A 21,974-nucleotide genomic window follows, 5' to 3' on the forward strand; every position below is an offset into this window, starting at 1 on the left:
AACATTTTTGTATTTGCAATTTTACTATGTTAAAGTTAAAACCTTCCTTTTTATTTAAACAGACAAGGGGAGATGATGTGAAATTTCCTTCTATATGCTGTGAATATGTTTTATTACCATTGGTTAATGAATAAAGTTGTTTCAGCCAATGGATTAGCAGAGAAAATTCAAATAGAGATAAAGAGAGAGAGAGAGAGAGAGAGCTGGCAGAGTCAAGAAGATTCCATTTAGCTGCCAAACAAGAAGAACATTTCGGAACCTTAGGAACCTTATTGATACACAGATTGATATTATGAGTTAATTTAAGATTTAAGAGCTAGCTAGGAGTATGTCTGAGTCATTGGTCAAACAGTTTTGCATTAATATAGTTTCTGTGTGATTATTTGGGTCTGAACAGTCAGAAAATGACCAAGCAGTCTCTGCCTACAGATAAACATTATGAAAATGGTCATATTACCAAAAACAATCTCCACATTCAACAATATTCAATATTCTTAATAGAACTGAAATAAAGAATCCTAAAAAATTTTATGGACATACAAAAAGAAACTTACTAGCCAAAGCAAACCTAAGCAGAAAGTACAAAGTTATTGTGTCATTAAGTCTGTTCTCAAATTATCCTATGAAGTCATAGTAATTGAAAAGGACTGGTAATGGCCCAAGCCACACATACATATCACAGGAATAGAAAAGAGCACAATGAAGTTAATGCTCACAGTGACAGCATACTATAAGAAAAAAAGACAGTATCTTCAACAGATGTTGTATGGATAGCAGGATACTCACAAGTGTAAGAATGAAATTAGATCTATGTGTTACCCTGCATGAAATCAACTCAAATAGATTCAGATATGATAATGTAAGACCTGAAACCTAGAATGTTCTCAGTGAGAACATAAATAAAACAATTCAATATATAGGCACTCCAATAGCACAATAATTAAGTGTAAGAAATAACAAATGATTTCTCCACTCCACTCCTTCAATCCAAGAAGCAGGTGGAAGCCATGCCTAGCATGGCCCAGAACCTTTACTTTGGACTAGTCCTTCCCACCATGCCTCCAGATCCTGACCCAAAAGAAAGCTACACCTCTATTGGTGATTAGACTCAATTACCTCATCTGTCCCTCTCCAGGACCATATCCAACAAGGAGAAATCCTCATGTTTTCTTCCTAAGCCAGTCCTAAAATCTGTACACCATGGTGTTATCACCCTCTACTCTACCCCTCAAGGGCAAGACACATATAGGATTATATTCAGAACTCTAACTATGCCCCTCTACTTTAGGCCCAGCCCAAGGCAGGAACCACATATGCATACTCTCATGACTACTTTGTACCAGGACCCTCACCCCATGATGCCCCTCCACTTCACCCCTCTAGGTTCATACACAAGTAAGCCTGTATCTATGTGTTCTCTCCCCATGTCTTATCTAGAAACCTCACTGCACACCTCCCATCTCATGCTGTTTCTCCAGGCCCCCAGGCAGGAATCCCTTCTGTGAGTTTTTTTGTATGGAATAGAGTAAAGATACACATACCCATGATCTCTTGCTAAGCCTGAGCCACCTTCCTGAACCTGTGCTACCCTCCAGGCATAGTCATAGCCAAAAATCATGTTTCTGTGTTTCTTCAGAGTTCTGGCTGTTTTCATCTAAAAGCTACATAAAGGGTGGGTTTCTTATACTTCACTCAATCCATATCAAAATCTCAAACTACCTTTAAGATCCCAAAATCAATAAGATCCATTTGAGGAGTAGTCTGAAAGCCTAATACAGTAGAAGTTTTGAGAATATAAGAAGGTGATTTGAGTAAAATCACCAAATAATAGGGGAGACAGAGCCCCAACTGGACATATCTTGTCACCATATGAAGCTTTATTGCCTGAAATTGGTTCCATCTAATTGAATTGTTGGTCAAAGGGTCTCTAATGGGAAACTTCAAATATCCAAACCTGTTGCCAAGGTTATAGGTTGCTCCCCACAAATGGATAGCAAGGCCCTATTACTTTGAAGACAACAACTACATAATTTGTTGAACATGGAGAAGTCAAAATGATGACTACATAGAGCCTTCTCCCCTATAGGCTTGCATTTTTGGTACAAAAATGTTGAATGCTACCAAAGGAGAAATTTAAACACCAACCCAACTATAAACCCTCTGATCTACAGTGATGTCCTGTCTGTAAGATATGCTAGTGTACTGATGGCACAAAATTTGTGGTAGGATCCAGGCAACATCTCATTTGACTTAAGGCCTACTCCACTAGATGGAACCTATACCTGACACTATTTGGGTGACCAAGAACTTAAGACTAGATAGCCCAGGGACCTAGGGTGAAACCAAATAATAATGGTCATTAAGGAAAAAAACACAAACAAACAAAGCAATAAAATGACTCCTGATGACCTTCTGCTATACTCATATGTCAATGCCTTGCTCAACCATTATCAGAGATGCTTCCTTCTTCAGCAGATGGGAACAAATACAGAGACCCACAGCCAGATGATATGCAGAGAATGAGAGACCTTGAAGCACTCATCCCTAAAGGGGTGTCTCCATCAAATTCCTTCCCTCAGAGTTCAGGGAGCCCAGGAGAAGAAGAAGCAGAAAGAATGTAAAAGCAAGAATAAATCGAGGGCATCAAGGAAACAAGACTTTCTAAGCATAACAGAACCATTGCCCATAATAACTCACAAATTCTGAGGCAGTATTACAGGACCTGCATAGCACAAGATGGGACTATCAGGATTTGAAAATAAAGTAAAGAAATTGAACAAGTCAATTATAGAAAACAGTAATCCTGGACCTCTGCTGGAGCAGATCCGAGCCAGGGAACTCTGCCAGAGCAGGTATAAGGGAGTGACTTCTGAGGGAGCAGGCCTGATTCAGTGACCTCTACATAACTGAACCCAAGCCAGTGGCCTCCTTTGGAGCAGGCCCAAGAGAGTGACCTATGCAGGAGCAGGCCCGAGCAACATCCTCAGGAGCAGGCCTGAGCCAGGGAAATCTGTGGGAGCAGGTCCGAATCAGGGACCTCTGCCAGAGAAGGTCCAAGCCAGCAACCTCCACTGTAACAGGCCTGAGCCAGCAATCTCTGCCAGAACAAGCTCAAGTCAGTGACCTCTATGGGAGCAGGCCCAAGCCAGTGACCTCCACAGGACCAGGCCCAAGCCAGTCACCTCCACAGGACCAGGCCCAAGCAAGAGACCTTTATGGGAGCAGGTTCAAGCAAGGAACCTCAATGGAAAAAAAGGCCTGAACGACCTCTGTGATTGCAGACCAACCTCTTGGAACACCAAGTGGCATCCAGGATGACTAAAATTGTGGCCTCAATTGCACCAAAAGGAGCAACCAAAAGTTGCACCAAAAGGAGCAACCTTGGATCCACTGGCACCTGGATGAGTGATAACCAGAGACACAGCCCAAACTACACCAATTAGAGGAAAAGATGGGTAGACAAGGTAAAAACACACTCAACACTACAAAGAACAACATGAAAACAACAAAAATCTAGTAACTCTACAAAAGCAAGTCCTGAATACCCCAATACAGATGAAGCAAAAGAAAATGACCTAAAATAACTTAAGGAGAATGTTTGAATGAAAGAAAAATTTCCTCAAAGAAATGGAGGGAAAGACAAACAAAAAATTGGAAGAAATTAACAAATCCCTTAAAGAAAACCAAGAAAAAGCAATCAAACAGGTGAAAGAAATGATTCAAGACTTGAAAACTGAAATAGAGACAATAAAGAAAACACTAAGAGAATTCTGGAAATGGAAAATATGAGAAAATTATCAGGAACCACAAATGCAAGCATAAACAGCAGAATACAAGAAATGGAAGAGGGAAACTAAAGCACTGAAGAAACGATAGAGGAAATAGACTTATTGGTCATAAAAAACATTAAATTTAACAAAAGCTTAACACAAATATCCTAGATTTATGGAACACCATGAAAAAGCCAAACCTAAAAATAATAGGGATAGAAGAAGGAGAAGTCCAACTCAAAAGCACAGAAAATATATTCAACAAAATCATAGAAGAAAACTTTCCCAACCTAAAGAAAGATATGCCTATGAAGATACAAGAAGCTTAAAGAACACCAAAAACAAAAACTGTACCAAAAACAAGAACTTTTATCTCTAAGACAGCCAACTGATATCTAATTGGACCTAAAGCCTGCTCAATTGGTACTATAAAACTAGCCAATAACCTGTGATTGAAGTGGTCATAGGCACTAGAGGACAGACTATTACAGCCATATTGCTGAACTTATACAATTGCCTTTTTTCTAAGGAAGGTTTTAACTTTATGTTATTTATTCATTATGTATGCAGTGTTCTGGCTGCATGTATACCTGCATACCGGAAAAGGTCACCAGATCTTATTATAGATGGTTGTAAGCCACCATGTGGTTGCCTAGAATTGAACTCAGAACCTCTGGAAGAGCAGCCAGTGCTCTTAACCTATGCCTTTCAAGTACATATCTTTTTACCCATAGATAAGTGTAGCTATTATATCTCACCTTCCCCCCCAAAAAACTTCCTTAAGCAGAGGAAGACTATTGGAAACATCTATAACCAGTCAAAATACAAAGAAAAAGTAAATGTCTGTGTATTGCCTGACCCCAAATGAAGCATCTATAATCCAGTCCTTATACATACTATTCAGGGAACATCACAGAAGTGGTCACAAGAAGATTGTGAGGGCTTGAGAACCAGGAAAACTGTTGCATGAACATTCCTTCTAGACAGGAATGGAATGTATCTCCCATGAATCTGAACAATTTGCCTGTCTGAAAATACCTTCAAAGATCACAACTGTTGACATGCCAACATGATGGAGGATAATTTCATAAGGCCCTTCCATGTGAAAGAGGAGGGAAGAGCTGTTGGCACTCAATCAGGCAATAGATGCCAAGGGAAGGAGAACCAGTTTTTTTGTTTGTTTGATTTAATTTCATTTTTGGCATATTGTTTTTGGCTGTTGTTTGTTTGCTTGTTTGTTTGTTTCAGGGATGATCACCTGCTACTAAATGGTTACCCCTAAATATATGCAAATAGATGTTATTTATTATACATTTTATTATTTATTATAGTTTATTATAATTTATTATAATACAATTTATTATAATTACAGTCTGTAAAATCCTGACTAACATAACTCATGTCCAGAAAATCAAATGCCATATATCCTACCTAATATTAGTCCTAGCATGAAGTCTTTTGTTTTTTAGTGTTTAACAGGGAGTACAAGTAGAAGCCATGAAAAACTAGAGGTGGGTAACTGAGGGAGGATATATGAGAAGAATTAGTAGAAAATGGGTGAGATGAAACTAGAAGAGAAAACACTGGGGAAGTGGTAAAAATGTTTATTCAGGGAAAGGTGTTGGAAAAATCAGGGAATTGCAAGGAAGACTAACCCAAAGATAATGTGTATAAAAAAGCCATGCTGAAGCTTATTTTCTTTCAACCCAACTAAATATTTTTTGGAATTATAGTAGAATACAGGCAATACGAAAAGCATGTGAATCAATTCTAGAGATAAAAGGATTAAGTGGAGATGTATGCTAGAGGATGAGTTAGAGGAGAGGGTTGTGGGTAGGCTATCCTAAACTATTGATATATGAAAAAATATACTAGTTAAGGAGCTGATTTAAAAATGTTAATTTAAACAAAAATATTTCAAACAAAGGGACCTTGCATGGGTAGACAATATCACTCCCAGAAAACATAATTTATTACACAAGAAGAGCAGTACAAGGCATGGGAAACTTTCCTGTATTCTATCGGTCAGGGAGGTCACACAAGTTTCCAAAATAACACAAGCTATTGAATTGCCCTTGCTTAAACACCATGATTAGATGGTACAGCCCTGTTTCCAAATATACCATGAACTTTGGCTATAGTTCATTGCTAAAGAAATCAATCTCAAACTGATTGGTAAACCTCTTCCCTGTTAGGTAACCTTCAGAGTGCTGGAAATGGACATGCCTGAAGCTGGAGGAGAAAAGACATCAATAGTCTTAACCATTACTAGAACTTTCATGCTGTTACACTGACCAGCCAGACAGGAGGTGCTCACTCATGTAATTTAGGTATGATAGTTAATGCCAGTAACCAATTATTTCTATTTGTTTTTAAGGCTTGCTCAATAGAAGGCAATTTGTGAGTGGTGCTATAACACTGATCAAAAGCCTATGGTTAGGGAGGTCGGTCAAAGAAGGTCCTTTTTATTTTCCTTCATTGGTCTATAACCAGTGAAGAGTTGCATAACTGTTGAGAGTTTGGAAACTAATAGACCCAGTTTTTATCCATACTGAGACATATTAATCCATTCACCACCAATGATCTGAGACCATCAAGGGAGAGGAGGCAGCGAGAAAGTAAGATCTGAAGGACAGAATGAAATGCTACAAAATGATGCCTCTGAGCATGACATGGTTACCACACTTACGAACTCACACAAACTGTGCTTCTCTATACAAGACTTACATAAGAACAAACCAGCCAAAATTCCAACATAGAAAGGAAAGGTGCTCTACAGGCCCCACCCTGCATTGAGGGGTTGTTGGCAGTTGGTAGCTGCTAGGGATTGGAGAATCATTCTTGTTTGAAGGTGTGAGTACTAGCAAGTTTCTCATGCTTCATTGGATGGCCCCATATTCATGCTCATAATGACTTCATTGAATAGATTTAGTGAGTTATTAAAAGAAATCAAGACTTGATGTTTAGGAGATGGGAGTATTAGATAAAGACAGAGGGAGAATCAGGATTGATATGATCATGTCTCATTGTATGCTTGCAGGAAAAAATCAAAGAGTAAAAGAACTTCAAATGTATTATATTGTAATATACATATTATTCAACCTGTATTTCAAACTAAGAGAATAGAAACATAATTTTGTTTTGAATATTGTAGGCACAAGTTTTCAAAGAAATATTCAGATTTCTTATTCATTCTATTTTCCATTATTATAGAAAATGAATGATAATCTATGTTTTAAAGTTTCTAAATCCTGAATACTATGGGCTCTACTATTTCCAAACTCTAAGCATAAGTTTCATAATCTATAAAATGAGACTAGTAATGTCTAATATGTTTATTTGATTCATTTGAGTAAAAAACTAAAAGATATTATTGGGCCTACCCTTCTTTTACTTTTAACTGAAAACCAATAACGCATACAGTGAGAAATGGCCAAATAAGAACTAATTTGTATCTTCACTGCATAAACAGATAAACCAATTTAACCTATCATCTAGCACATAAAATTTATTCAATTGATATTGAGAAAGCTCTCATTCAGTATACTTATCAATATATATGGCTATGTTTCAAAACTTACCAGAAGTTGCATCAAAGGATGGATGTGGAAAAGGCCCAACAGCAATTTGCATTGGAAAAAGATATCCAGGAATACAGCGCTTTGGGTGAGGCTGGTTCACTGAATATAAAGAAAAAGTAAGACATCTTATTTTTAATTCTAAGATCTTTGAAATTAAAATTTGAAATTCGGTACATCTAACAATCCTTAGGAATGTTTGATGGAATTAAAATAATTAATATGAAATACTTTTATTTGTAGATAATTTCACTAGAATACAGAGATGACTATAATGTGTATATGAAGGGTCATACACAAAAAGTAGAAATTTGGAGTTCAACTTTCTTAATTATTCAGTATCCCTTAGAACACTGTCTCCACAGATTGTTTTATAAATTTTCAATTTAAATCAAAATGGTTACTTGGCATCTGCCATGTATTTAAATAGTGTAAGGTGAAATACTATGGTGGTTATTAGCTTTCAGCTTTAAGAAACTACAATTTAATTGCAGATAGAAACACACAACCAAAAAGCTACAGTTAACTGGAATCTTTTGCAAGGGATGTAAAATGTATTGTGGATATTACTCAACCTAACTAAGATGAAATTTGAATTTCAAATGAGGAATTCTAAAGGCTATAAAATTTTATTTTGACCTGGAAAGAAAGAATAGGTTCATCTTCTCAGTATAGCAGGAAGAAGAATATTCTAGGTAGAGCTAGGGTGCAATAGTGGCAAGTGGTAGGAAAGTCTTAGAAAAGAACATAAAATCTAATAATAGGGAAGCAAAATGATTTCTGTTCTCAAAAAGTACATTGTTCAGGCAATGTACTTTTCCAGGCAAACATAAATGCTGTGAATTCATGAGCACTTTGGACCTTTCTACCTTTCTAAGTTGACTGCATCTCAGGGGTTGGCTCTACATTCATGAGTATATATATATATATGAGGTACAATTTGGACCTAGTGAATTATTAAAGAAACAAAGACTATACAAAGTAGGGAGGAGATGGAAAGGTGGGGAATGGATCTGGAATGAGTTAGGGGAAGAGTGAGGTTAAAAATGATCACAATATCGTGTTTGAAATTTTCAAGAAATTAATAAAATATTATATTTTAAAAGTAAATTATTGGTAAAAACATAATTCTAGTTTCAATAATACTTTATAATGATACCATTCTCATTTTGCTATCCAACTAAGAAATTTGTCAAATTAAAAGGAGTATGAGAATCCCTTAAAAACCATAACACTCAACAAGACACATGTCAAAGCCTGTTGAAATTATTTAACTGCTTGAATGTTCATTATGGTCCACAAACAAAGTGTCAGAATTAAGATGTGAAAAGATCACAAAATTTACTGAATGTAGCACAATGAATTTTAATATGGATTAATGCAAAGGTTTTTGCTTTATTTTAAAAATAGCCAGTTGTAAACAGAAAAAAAAAGCCCAAGAGAAGGAATAAGATTTAGAGACCCATTCTTTCACACACTTAGGAATACCCTAAAAGCACTAAATTGAAAGCCATACTATATATGCATAAGACTTGGTGCAGAACCTGTGTAGGCTCTGTTCATGCTCTGTTGGCCTTTATTTTTTTAAAAAAATTATCTTCAATGTACCAGTCCTTATTGGAATTCCCAAGGTTAAAAAAAAACATTTCACTAAAACAAGCACTTAAGTACTAAAACTGCCAGTTGTGCCACACAGAATCAGAAAAACACATGGATAAACACAATAACTGCATAGTAAAATAATTTATGGAACTGACCATGGACTACATAAATATCTTTGTTAAGTTAACCAAAGAATTAATGTCTTTTTAAGTTGTACAAATAGAAAAACGACACTATCAAACAAGTCAAGAATCATATATGGGATACTTTGGTATTTGATAAGTTTTAAGAATAGATATAAATTACAGTTCATCAAAAAGTCTCAATTAATAGCAAAATAAAATTAAGATATTTAAGAATTGAAATACATGGTAGTGGTCAGAATGAGAAGAGGTGAATCATAACACTGATTAGTTACATGATAATTAACTAACTTGTGTGGAACGGAAAAATAATGAGAGCTCACAGTCTGAAGTATCTGTAAGATTGTTATTTGTTCAGCAAAACTTCGGCAGCTATATTAACTGTCAAATATTATAATGAGATATGTGTGGTGAAAGAATCTAAGCTACCTTCAATGAAAGTATTGAAGAATAGACTTGATGACCACTTATCAACATATTATTGAGGAGAGTCATACATCAATCAAGTAGGAAGTTGCACTAGATAATATCTATCAGCTTCTCAAATAGTAATGCTCTCTAATTCTAGCAGTCCAAGAAAAATCATGGTAGTATAATGGAAGTATCATTATATCAGTGTTAATACTAATGTCTTGTCATGATTAATGACATACTGAAAATGTTAGATATGTTAATGGAGTGACCACTTATCTTAAAGTGTTTTCTAGTTAGCAGTAATACTTTATAATAAGTAGACATTTGTCTCCACTTAAATTACCAAAGAATTCCAATTGAATTGATTATTACTGCTTTGTGAATATCAAATTAATTTGCTACATCAAATGCTTTTAAATTTGCATCAAGGGAAGAATTAAGATTTATCTATGGTTTAAAAATGCATGTTGTTAAGAGCAAGAAGTTTCAGTGCCTGTCCTTTGACATGTCTGTTCCAAACCCATTTAGCATACATTTTCCTCATTAGGCTAAATTTATAGGCATCATATGTCAACTATATAAATCTATCTTACATATTAAAAGTTATAAAGCTCACAACCACTGATAAAATGTAGTCCACCCCACCATGAAAAATAAACATAAAAGAAACGAATTAGTGATTTTCAAATAGCTTTATATACATTTATAAGAATAAGTATGTACACAATATGATAACAAATAAAATATCTAATAAGAAATAGAAACCCCCCAAAAAATGAAACAATATTGGTTGTTAGCTGAAAATGGTAAATTTATGGGTTACTGCAGGTAATAGATAAATATGAAATGATGATGATGATAAATAGAAACATTGTACCTCAAAGACAAAACTATATAAAATTCCATACATTCTGAGAAACCCTCTTTCATGTTGATGGTCAGGGTTGGCCAGCAGAATACCAAACCACAACAGACTACTGTTATTGCCTTTGCTTGTCCTCCCCTGAGGTGGAAGCTAAGTCCATATTACTAAAAACACCATGCACTTTGGACACCAGGCCCAGGGGCCCCAACCCAAGAAAGCCTTCTCCTCCCTGAAGACTAAGCACCAGAACGTGCCTTTTATGACACCAGAAGTATCATGTAAGCTTCCAAAAGTGGGAAGCAGCAAGTAGTCCTACCCATGAACCACATGACAACTATGAACCACAACAATGACCAGAACGGCATATATCTCTTCAGGTGGAGTGGTGTTCATACATTGGTGATAACCAACAGCTCTCTCATTGGATTTAAGACGTGCTCAACTAGAGGGAAATCCTGCATGGTACTGGAAACTCAGCCAGCTTCCTATGGTTGGCTACCGACCTGACCCGTCTTGAAATATGGACCAAGGAGTCTAATACGTGTGAGTCAGGGTGCAATGAAGGTGAAGGAAGGGCCCATTCTGGGGACCCGAGGTGGGATCCCGAGGCCTCTCCAGTCCGCCAAGGGCGCACCATCATCCAGATTCAATGGGTTCTTTTAAATATAGGGTCAAATAATTTGACTTACTCATTTCTTGCTTTTAGCCTTTTCATATATTTCTCTTGTCTTATTTCTATAGTTAAAACTTTAATACTATACTAAGTAAGAGAGGTGAGAACAGTCACCTTTTTCTCGTTCCTGATTTTAAAGAAAATCTGTTTGTCTCCACATAGTAAAATGTTGGATTCTGATTTATCATATATAGCTTATTATTTTGAAATATGCTGCATCTACTTCTATTGTCTCCAGGACTTTAATAATAAAGGCATGTTGCACCTTGTCAAATGATTTTCTGCAGCTATAGAAATGATCATGTGATTTCTGCCCATAAGTTTATTTTTATGGTATACGATATTTATTGATTAGCATATAGTGAACCAACCTTGTATCTCTGAGATAAAGCCACTTGTGTGATGTATTGATGTTTTTTGCATCTGTTTTTACAAGGGAAATTCGTCTGTAGTTTTCTTTTCCTTTTTGTTGTTGTTGTGATTTTCTCAGTTGTAGTGATAGGATAATACTGACTTTGTACACTGCCACACCTTCCCTTTCTATTTTGTGGCACAAACTGAGAAGTATTTGTATAATATCATCCTTGGAGGCTTTATATAATTAAGAAGTAATAAATCCACCTGGTCCTGGACTTTTCTTTCTGTGGAGATTTTTGATTAAAGCATTGTTTGCCTAGCTTGTAATAGATATGTTTAAATTACTTGTGTCTTCTGGTTTTAGTTTTGGTAGATAATGTGCAATTATAAAATCAATTTTTAGAGGTTTTCTACCTTTTTGGAGGATGTTTTCAAACTATTCTCTAATGATGTTCTAAATTTTTTTGGAGTGTGTTAGAATGCCATCCTTTTCATCTCAATTTTGTTAATTTAGGTCTTTCCTCTCCTTTTTTGTAAATCTGATATTTCTACCTTTGTCTGTGAGTTAAGATTTTACTTTTTAATACTTATTTCAGTATTGTTTCTTTACTTTGTATTTTTGACATCTTGATTATTCATCAAAGAGAGTTTCTTGTCTGGTCATATCTATTTGAGATGTTAAATACCTCTTGTGTTTGAATGTATACTTCATTCTTTAGGTTTGAAAAGTTTTCTGCTACACTTTCGGTAAATTGTCTCTATTCCTTTTGATTTTATCTCTGCTCCATCGTTGGCAAAAATTTGCAAGTTTTACCTCTTGAATATATACCAAATTTCTTGGATATATGTTATTGTTCCTTATCATTTTCCACATACATATTTGTATCATTGTCTCCCCTTTGCCACACTGTAATGTTGATTGGCTTAATCTTGTACAAGTCTTGTGCAAGCAGCCACAGCTGCTATGAGTTCATCAGGACAACATCCCTTTCACCTCCAGAGAACGTTACTCCTTGACCTATAGCTCTTACACTCTTTCTGATCCATTTTGTGCAATGCTCTCTAACTCCTGGAAATAGAGAGTGATATAGATATTAGATGTTAGATGTCCTCTTTATCTTTAATCTCTGCAAATTGATTAGTTTTATATCTCATCTGCTGGCTGGATGATATAGAATTTCAATGCCATTTTAATTTGCATTTTATTTCAATGCTATTTTGATTTGCATTTCCATAATGGATAAAGATGTTGGACTTTTGTTCATTTATCATTGGTTTTCATTCTAAGTTAATTTTATTTGCCCACTTATTCACTGGATTATTATTTTCTTAGTGTTGAAGGTTCCTGAGTGTATCATATGCTCCAAATATGTTTCTTTTGTTTAAAATATAGCTATATAGTGGCTCTATAAAATAAACTTAATCCACTCCCACAGGTTACTCTTTGTGAGAGAAAGCTTGCTGGAGGGGAGAGAGATAGGGTGATTGGCAATTATGTTCAAAATTCATACTATGCTTGAAATAAAGCTTATCATGGAATCTATAACTTTGTAAATGAATATACAATACTAAATTTTAATCTGTATTGGCTGTTACAGTAACTTTCATGTATTAACACTCTAACTCAGGAGAAAAAAATATAATAAAGATACTTTTTTATTTTAGTTTTTCGAGACAAGGTTTCTGTGTGTAACAGCACTGGTAGTCTTGGAACTCTCTCTGTATATCAGTCTTGCCTGCAACTCAGAGATCCACCTGCCTCTGCCTCCTGAGTGCTAGGATTAAAGGTATGTGCCACTACCACTGAACTAAAAATATATTTTCACAAACATCGGAAATAATTTTTACTACTTCATTGTCTGGATTTGTGCTCCTAAATCTTTATCTATGAAATGGACTTCATTTGCCTTATTTTCTAAACAATAAAATACACCAAGGAGCAGTCTAATTGAAGTGTAAATCATGTGAAAGTATCTAAAAATACTGCTGAAAGCTCCTACTCTGCAGCTTTCTTTATATTGAATTACATTCTAGGCCATTGAGTAAATGATATCATTTTATATTGCCATTGCCCATATTTAAGTTTCTTCAATATCACAAATAAGGTTTATATCCTTCAGTGTTGTTGACACAAAATCAAGAAATGTCTAAAAACCCTATTTACACCAATTTTGTGCAAACAGAATTCATGGCATCCTGAGAAAATTATATTGAAGAAGATTTTTTATTATAATTACTAATATTCTTGCTTTGTCATGGAACTATAACCATTATCTCACCAAAAGTATTTACCAATACAAACTACAAGAGAAACTCCACAGGGAAGTAGGGGATGCAAGGCATGAATATGAATAGCTCTATCTATATTTGTATCTTTAGGTAGATAAATAGGCTGAAAGACAGACAGATAAATGTATTTGCTCAAAAAATAAAACAAAACTGTCAGACCAGAGCCAGGATACAAAATGAGTCTGCCATTTCTATCAAACAAAGCACTTGACCCAGAGCCTGGTTTTATTCATCAGTTATCTTGGTTGCTCACTGTGACATATCAAGTCTACTATTAAGTCTTGTAGTAATTTTTTTCATTTTAATTACTAAAAATTAACTCAGGAACTTTCATTCTAAAGGCAATTCATACCATTATTGGGATTTCTAATTTGATTTGATTCTTAATTTTTTTAAGAATGATTATGTTTGGAAGTGTTGATTCATTTCATTATCTCATATTTAGATGATTTGAGTATGTTGTATTTGTTTACTATCTGGGCATAGTCAAGTCAGTTTTTTGTTTGTTTTTTGAGACAGGGTTTTTCTTTGTCGCTTTTGAGCTTGTCATGGAGCTTCATTTTTAGAGCAAGATGGCCTTGAACTTGCAGAGGTCCTCTGACTCCTGAGTGCTGGTATTAAAGGTGTGCACCACCACGGCCTGACTCCAGTCAGTTTTTATTGTTTCCTTTTTCATCTGTAAATGGGTTGTAGTTTCTTGCTGCTTTGTATATTGTTATTTTATTGGGAATAAATCATTTTAGATTCTTTTAAAATTATTATTCGACTACTGTATCAGCTCATCATAGGGATTTCTTATTTTTTTATTTGGCTGAACTCATCCCATGAGTATATTCCCACAGCATAGACCATAGGCTGAAGAATCTGTTTTGTTTCTATCTGCTTCTTTTTTTCTTTCACTCAACTTGACTACTTATGGATCTGCCTTGTGCCAGCATAAACTATCTGAGTTCAAAGTTCAGATTAAATTACTTATTGTCCAATTAGATGTCAATATCTAATTTATGCATAAATGTTGCTTAAAGACTGTTACAAGACTTTCAGAAGATAACATATTTCAACTGCACACCCACATAGACACGAGCAGTTTGGTGAATCCTTCTTGGATCACTTCTTATGCAGTGGTCAAAGGAATGGTCACAGTATTTTAGAAACTCTGCTATTATTGCACTTTTTCACACTTCAATTCCTAGGAGTTAACCTTAAGCCAGATAAGATTATTATCATTATTTAGTCAAAGATTGTACTTACCCCCCATTTACCAATGATATTTCATCTCTGTGTTGATGAGTCTGTATGCAATGAGAAATGATTTCAAGTCTGTGCTGCATCTTGCTCCAATTGCTTCTGAGTTGTTAAGTGTAACATATATGTAAAGTTCTCCTGGTCTACAAATTTAACTGTACTTACACGAGAACTCTTCCTCGCATTCTTTCTTAAACTTATTTATTATTTTGCTTATCCTGGGATATTATCAGCCTCTTTCAAATTGGTTTGCAAAAATATCTTTATGGTTTAGAACACTCTTTTCTATGACATTCTCCAATATCTATTTCAAGTATTTCCTTTACACACAGCTCTTTAAATTTACTGTGTGTGTCTCTTACTTAACTCTGTTCTTGGACAGGAAATCTGAGCTGTTGCACAAGATCATGGACCAGAGGATTGAATGCCACCCTCCTTCTACTAATGGGTTTTAATGATAGGTGACAACCCCAGGTCCATACTCTGATCATTCATGGGTACAAGCAGTAGAATCAAGTTATCATATTATGTTCTTATTACAAATTCCACTCCCTAAGAATTGGCCCAGCAGTTCTCTTGTCTTCATATCCCACAACACTGAAGTTATATGTATGTATGACCACATCCAGCTTTTAACATGTGAAGATTTGAAGTCAGGTCTTCAAGTTGGAAAACAAGTTCTCTTATACACTGAGCTATATTTACAGGCACTATTATACATGTTATTTCTCTCCTTCTTTACAGAGATATCCAAAACAATTAATGCCTTCAATGATAGCTGTATAGGACAATATAGGACAATAAAATAGTCTTATACTAGCTCAGAATGGAGTATAATAAAGGGTTCTTTACTTAGGGGTAAACTCACAGATTAATGGTCCTCTGCACGAGTGTGGAACAGGAACCAAATCCAGCAGCCAAGAGAGACCATACAAGCTTTATGTCTACATTTATAGTACAAGAGACCACATCCAAGTGTGCTGGTTTCTTAAGGGCAATTAGTTAAAGGAGTTTCCACAGCACCTCCCCCTTTGGGAAATAGATGGATGCTGCCAGGAGCAGTTGTATCTCACATCAGCAGAACCCTAATGTATTTAAATGTCATATTCTACAGTTCTTTGAAGCAGTTGATGATTACCTATCTATGCAGAATACAATCTCTATGTATCTAAAGAACCTAATTAGTCTAACTATAAGTATGACAAACATGGATGACTATTGACCTATAATTTTTAATACCAATATACCTTAAAGAATAAGGCCTCATATTAGAATATTAAATAATCTTTAAACAACTGTGCAGAAAATGATGACAACGACCTCAAAATGAAAACAATGTATAAGCATCTTGATCAGAGGTAGAAATATATAGTGTAATATGATAAATATATTCTAAAATTATATCAATATACAAAATGTCTTAAGTAGAAATATGCATGCATACAATATGACTAAATAACTTTGTATATGTTTAAAAATATTGTAAATAGAAATAGGAGCATATTTAATGTGACAAATATAATTTGAATTTGTATCAATATATAAGAATCTATACTAATATAAATTGTCTATAAATAATAACTCACAAGTATTCATTATATTACTCACTATTATTATCAGTGTGAGTAAGCTCACACTATTCTACCTATTATCTCATCCAATTACCCCTTTTAAATATATATAAAAATATATATTTATGTAATATATATTTACATATTAGTATATATAATATATATTATATTACATATAATATATATAAAATCACTGTAAAGCATCTCCTTCAATTTCTATGTAAGAGATTATTTCTGAAGCTAAATTGAGGCCATATTTTAATACACATATCATGTAATATTTCATACTCACTAAACCAGTATCTCCAAACTGAAGTTTGTGGATCATCTCCAAAAAACCAGCACCTCCAAAAAAAACCTTCATGATGGTAAATCACTGACATTTCTTCATAGTCTCTCACATCTTCATCATACTATGAAAAAAAATATTTAAAATTTAAATTACAACATTATATATGACTTGGTTTATCATGAATTCTACAATAGACAAGAGTACTACTTATGACAGGTTAGGAAATGCATTTTAGAATATGCTTTCCAGCATTTTTTTGGTACCACTGTGTAAAACTAATGCTCTTGCTGACATGAATATTCTAATTCATTTATCTTAGTGGGTCTTAATTTTCTTTTCATTTTGAATGAAGTTTATAAACAATATCTTCCCTGGTAGTTGGTAGATTCTGATTTGAATAGTAAGGACTTAAATTTCCTTAATGAGAAAATAGAAAAAGATTAATATTTTTAAAGTTTTGTGATATGTTGATGAATGATTGTTATCATATCTCTCAAACATTATGTTTGAGATTTTCAAAATATCAAATGATGGAGGTTTATGTGAGAAGTGTGATTGGTGGGGAGGGAGGGAAAGGGATAGAGGAGGGATAAACAACACTAAGAGTGTTTGAAAAACCATGTGTAAAGAATTATTGTATAAACATCATATATCCATTCACACACACATGTTCACACCCAAACACATGCACACAGAGAGACATATATACATAAGTATGAATTGTGTTATCCTACATGTTGGATAATGCTCCTCTCCAAGAAGCCAGAGGTTGCTAAATAAAAGCCCAGTCATGTGCTTTTGCTTACCCTATCATCACTTGATGATAAGATTTTAATTGCTAAAGCCATCAAACACTTTTGTCACAGAACTTGAAAAAATCATGCTGGAACTGACCTGGAAGCTCCCTCCCTGTCAACTAGCTTTCTTGGAACCAGAAAGTGACACATAAGATACATGGGGGTGGAGAAAGGCCATTAACAGTCTTAACCAGCTCTGTATATTGTAAGTGATCATAACAACTGGCCTTGAAAGATATTTTCATAGGTACAGCAGTGGCATTAATATTGTGCAGATAGCCAATTGCTCTCAGATTTAAGGCCTACTCTCCAGAAGGAAACTCACACCTGATGCTATAAACGTGGCCAAGTACACAAGGTTAGGAATCTCATACACTTTAGGAATGAACTTACAACAATTATTTAGCTAAACAGACATAGCATGAAACTTCTCTCTAAATAATACTCTATCTCCTTATTAATAGATTAGTGCAATTCTCAGTTCTTGTCAGAAAGATGTTTTTGCACACTGGATGGTGACTAACAAGTAGGCTCATAACTGGTCCAAGTGCAGAGAATAAGTGTTTTGGAATAACTGTAAATGAGACAACTATATCATATGCTACCCCAGAAGATTCAGGGAACATTGCAAAAGGCTGTAAAAGCGAGCCTTAAATAAAGGAGGATTGAGGTGAAGTATTAAAAACAGCCACATCAAACCTCATAGAAGAGAAAGTGGGAAGTACACTTGAACACACTGGCACAGGAGGCCACTTCCTAAATATAAACCCAGCAGCACGGACACTGTGAGAAACAATTAATAAATGGGACCTCCTGAAACTGAGAAGTTTCTGTAAAGCAAAGGACATAGTCAAGAAGACAAACAGCAGCCTACAAAATGGGAAAAGATCATTACCAACTCCACTTTGAACAGAGGGATGATCTCCAAAATATACAAAGAATTCAAGAACTTGTTCACCAAAAGAACAAATAATCCAATTTTAAAATGGGGTACAGACCTAAACAGAGAACTCTCAACAGAAGAATCTCAAATTGCTGAAGAACACTTAAGTAAATACTCAACATCCTTAGTCATCAGAGAAATGCAAATCAAAACAACTCTGAGATTCTATCTTACACCTGTAAGAACGGCCAAGATCAAAAACACTGATGACAGCTTATGTTGGAAAGGTTCTGGGGAAAGGGAACACTTCTGCATTGCTGGTGGGAATGCAAGCTGGTATAGCCCCTTTGGATGCCAGTGGCAATTTCTTAGAAAATTAGGAAACACCCTACTTCAAGACCCAGAAATATCGCTTTCGGTATATACCAAAGGATGCTCAATCATACCACAAGAACATGTGTTCAACTATGTTCATAGTAGCATTATTTGTCATAGCCAGAACCTGGAAACAACCTAAATGCCCCTCAACTGAAGAATGAATAAAGAAGATGTGGTACATTTACACAATGGACTCCTACACAGCAGAAAAAAAATAATGACATCTTGAAATTTGTGGGCAAATGGATAGATTTAGAAAATATATTGATTGAGGTAATCCAGATCCAGAAAGACAAATATCATATGTACTAACTCATAAGTGGCTTTTAGACATAAAGCAAAGAAAAATCAGCCTACAATTCACAATCCCAGAGAACCTAGAAGACAAAGAGGATCCTAACAGAGATATACATGGATGTAATCTACATGTTAAGTAGAAAAAGACAGGTTCTCCTGAGTAAATTGAGAGCGTGGGGATCATGGGAGCGGATAAAAAGGGAGGGGGAAGGATAGGAGGGGAGCAGAGAAAAAATATATAGCTCAATAAAAACCATTTTAAAAATAAATTCATTGTACCATAATTTGGGTTTATAAATTATAGAATAAGATTGTCCATGCTAACAATCAGTGAATTGTGATCAGGAACTGGCATAATTCCTGTTTCACAATTTAATTACTCAGACCAGAAAAGCTTTCTACAGAACTGAAATGCACTGAAAAAGAATGAAACTCAAGTGTCTGCACTCTGACTTTTTCAAGGTAGTGTAATTAGGCAGGTGAATGCTGAACTGTCAAGCTTTATTTAGAGTATAAATCATCTTATACTCTATCTTATGTGGATGAGATAAAATATATACAATATCATAATTTTCATTTTGTTTCTTGCTTGTTCCATAAAAGTAGAACACAAATTCCCCATCCTATGCAATTCCTTATTAGATAACATAAGCAAATCCACTAAGCTCTAATAATTTCTTATTTTTAATTCATTGCTTTCATCAATTTTTTATTTGTAGGAAGTGCTATTATAAATATTATGCTCAACAACTAAACATTACAGAGAAGGTCCAGAATAATAATTAACAGCATCATCCATAATGGTTTTTTTCTTTATTTATTTAAACACAAGCTTACTAATATACTAATTAAAACCCTTGATGATGACTAAACCTCAGTATTCATTAGAAATTATTTCATGAATTTAAAAGAGTAATGCTGCAAAGAGTATGTCTAGAAAATACAAACTCATTTTCTTTCTAATTATTAAGCACATATACTTTCAATGACTTACAAATACAATATTATAAAGATAGGAGGAACATTAAACAATTAACAAACTCAATAGTAATTAGTTCTCATTTATGAGTCATTCAGTCCAGATCTGATTTTTGCTTTGTTAGTACACACAGACAATACTAAGTATATCCTGAAGTAATATAACAATCAAGAAATGATGGCTCAAACACCAGACAATGAAATAAATTCTAAGCTTAGGTTGTTTCTCAGTATCAAGTTCTGTTAGTTCAGGTACATCCCTTGTCCTCTGAAAACTGGTAACACCCATTCAGTAGCAAATACTCATATCCAGTAACATTTTAGTCCATGTACTAGATATTGTACATACCAAAAAAAATTGCGTAAAACATACAATTATCTTACTGTGATTTAAAAAAAACAGATATGGAGTGAGATAACTGATATTTATTACTAGTTAGGCTAGTTGATTTCAAATATAATCAGTTCTAACATTCTTTTGGGTATCTGCAAGTTGTTCATAGCTGCCAATTATTCTTTCCTGGTGAGTACAATTATTGTCTAATCACAGTTTAAACGCAGTAGGTGGCAGCCTTGGTGATATTCTATCAGAGAAACTGAAGGGATGCCCCCCAAACTGTTTCTCCAGTTAAATAATTCATCTTTGATAAGGAATCCATCATTATAAATGTATTCCCTTAGAGTCATAGAAGTGTACACTTGCACTCTCAGTACTCAGGAGGTAGAGGCAAGAGAATCACCAGCTTGATCGTATTCTGAGGTGTACTGTAATACTATATTTCATGAAACAAGAAGTAAGCAAGTAATAGTAAATGTATTCCAGGATTTTTGGAAAGAAAATACCCTTAGAAGCAGTTTCAACTTAAAACTAATGCACATTGATGAATCAATAAGTATGCTATAGCTTTATCCTGTAAACCTTTAATAATTGTAGATGGGGCTGTGATGGGTATATACTAGTTAGAAGTCACAGAAATGGAAGATTTTTGGAATGGAAAAATCATACAAAAGCAAAGAAATGACAGCAATGGAGATCAAACAATTTTCTGAAAACTGGGACCGGAATTAACACATTCCTTGCCCACCCCAATTCATAGTAAATCATACTCAAATTTCTTTTTTGCTTTTGTTTACTTGTTGTTTTTCCTAAGAATAACAATAACTTTTCTTCTTTATTGGAGAATCACTTCAAAGGGTAAGCACATTTTTCTTATGAAGATTTTGCAAAGACAAAAAGCACTGTTTAACAGCGAGTGATGAATATTGTTTTATAATATGACTGCATTTGAATTTCCTGAAATTGAAGTTGGAGAAAAGTTATTGGTTACTAAGTAAATTTTTCATAAAATAACTTTTCATGTTGGACTACAGTTACAACACAGTAGTAAAAATGACTTTTGGCTGTCCTGAAATGAAAACAATTTTTACTTCTTAGACCTCCTCTGGAGAAACATCTTTCAAATCTACTTACTAACTGAGCCAAATTTTTGGTTTGCTTTCTTTCTCAAATCTCTACATTATTTTAAATAGCAAAATGATTTGAAAATCCAAGAAGGACACTTTACAACTTAAGCATCTGAATTAACATGTTTTAGTGTGAGAATAAAACCACAACAATACCCATACATAACCTGGATTCTTTACTTCTCAGTTTACCGAGTTCCCTATCTCTAATCTCTGAATCAACTCAAAACAAAAAGTATTAAATTTAAAACTAAATTTTAAGAAAAGTAAGACCCAAGGAATCATTCCAGTATCATGTAGATTTTTTGAAAATATGATTTTCCTTTAATGGGAAACTATTAAAAGTCCCACAGTTTTTTAAAGAATACATTAGATTTC

The 21,974-nt window shown here is 34.5% G+C and overlaps 1 protein-coding gene across 1 annotated transcript in view; it reads right to left on the bottom strand.

The window, feature by feature from the left end:
- LOC146889164 (transmembrane protein 182-like) overlaps positions 1-21,974 on the bottom strand; it is a 46,289-nt gene that overhangs the window by 24,152 nt on the left and 163 nt on the right. Inside the window, exons 2-3 of the mRNA XM_085684677.2 lie at positions 16,800-16,920; positions 7,352-7,450 (exon numbers count right to left, since the gene is read on the bottom strand). Of these exons, the coding sequence (XP_085540803.1) occupies positions 7,352-7,450; positions 16,800-16,920 (220 nt within the window). The remainder of the gene's footprint in view (positions 1-7,351; positions 7,451-16,799; positions 16,921-21,974) is intronic.

Source organism: Myodes glareolus, chromosome X (genome assembly GCF_982192425.1).
Source record: "Myodes glareolus chromosome X, mMyoGla1.1, whole genome shotgun sequence".
In the NCBI taxonomy this organism is placed as follows: Eukaryota; Metazoa; Chordata; class Mammalia; order Rodentia; family Cricetidae; genus Myodes; species Myodes glareolus.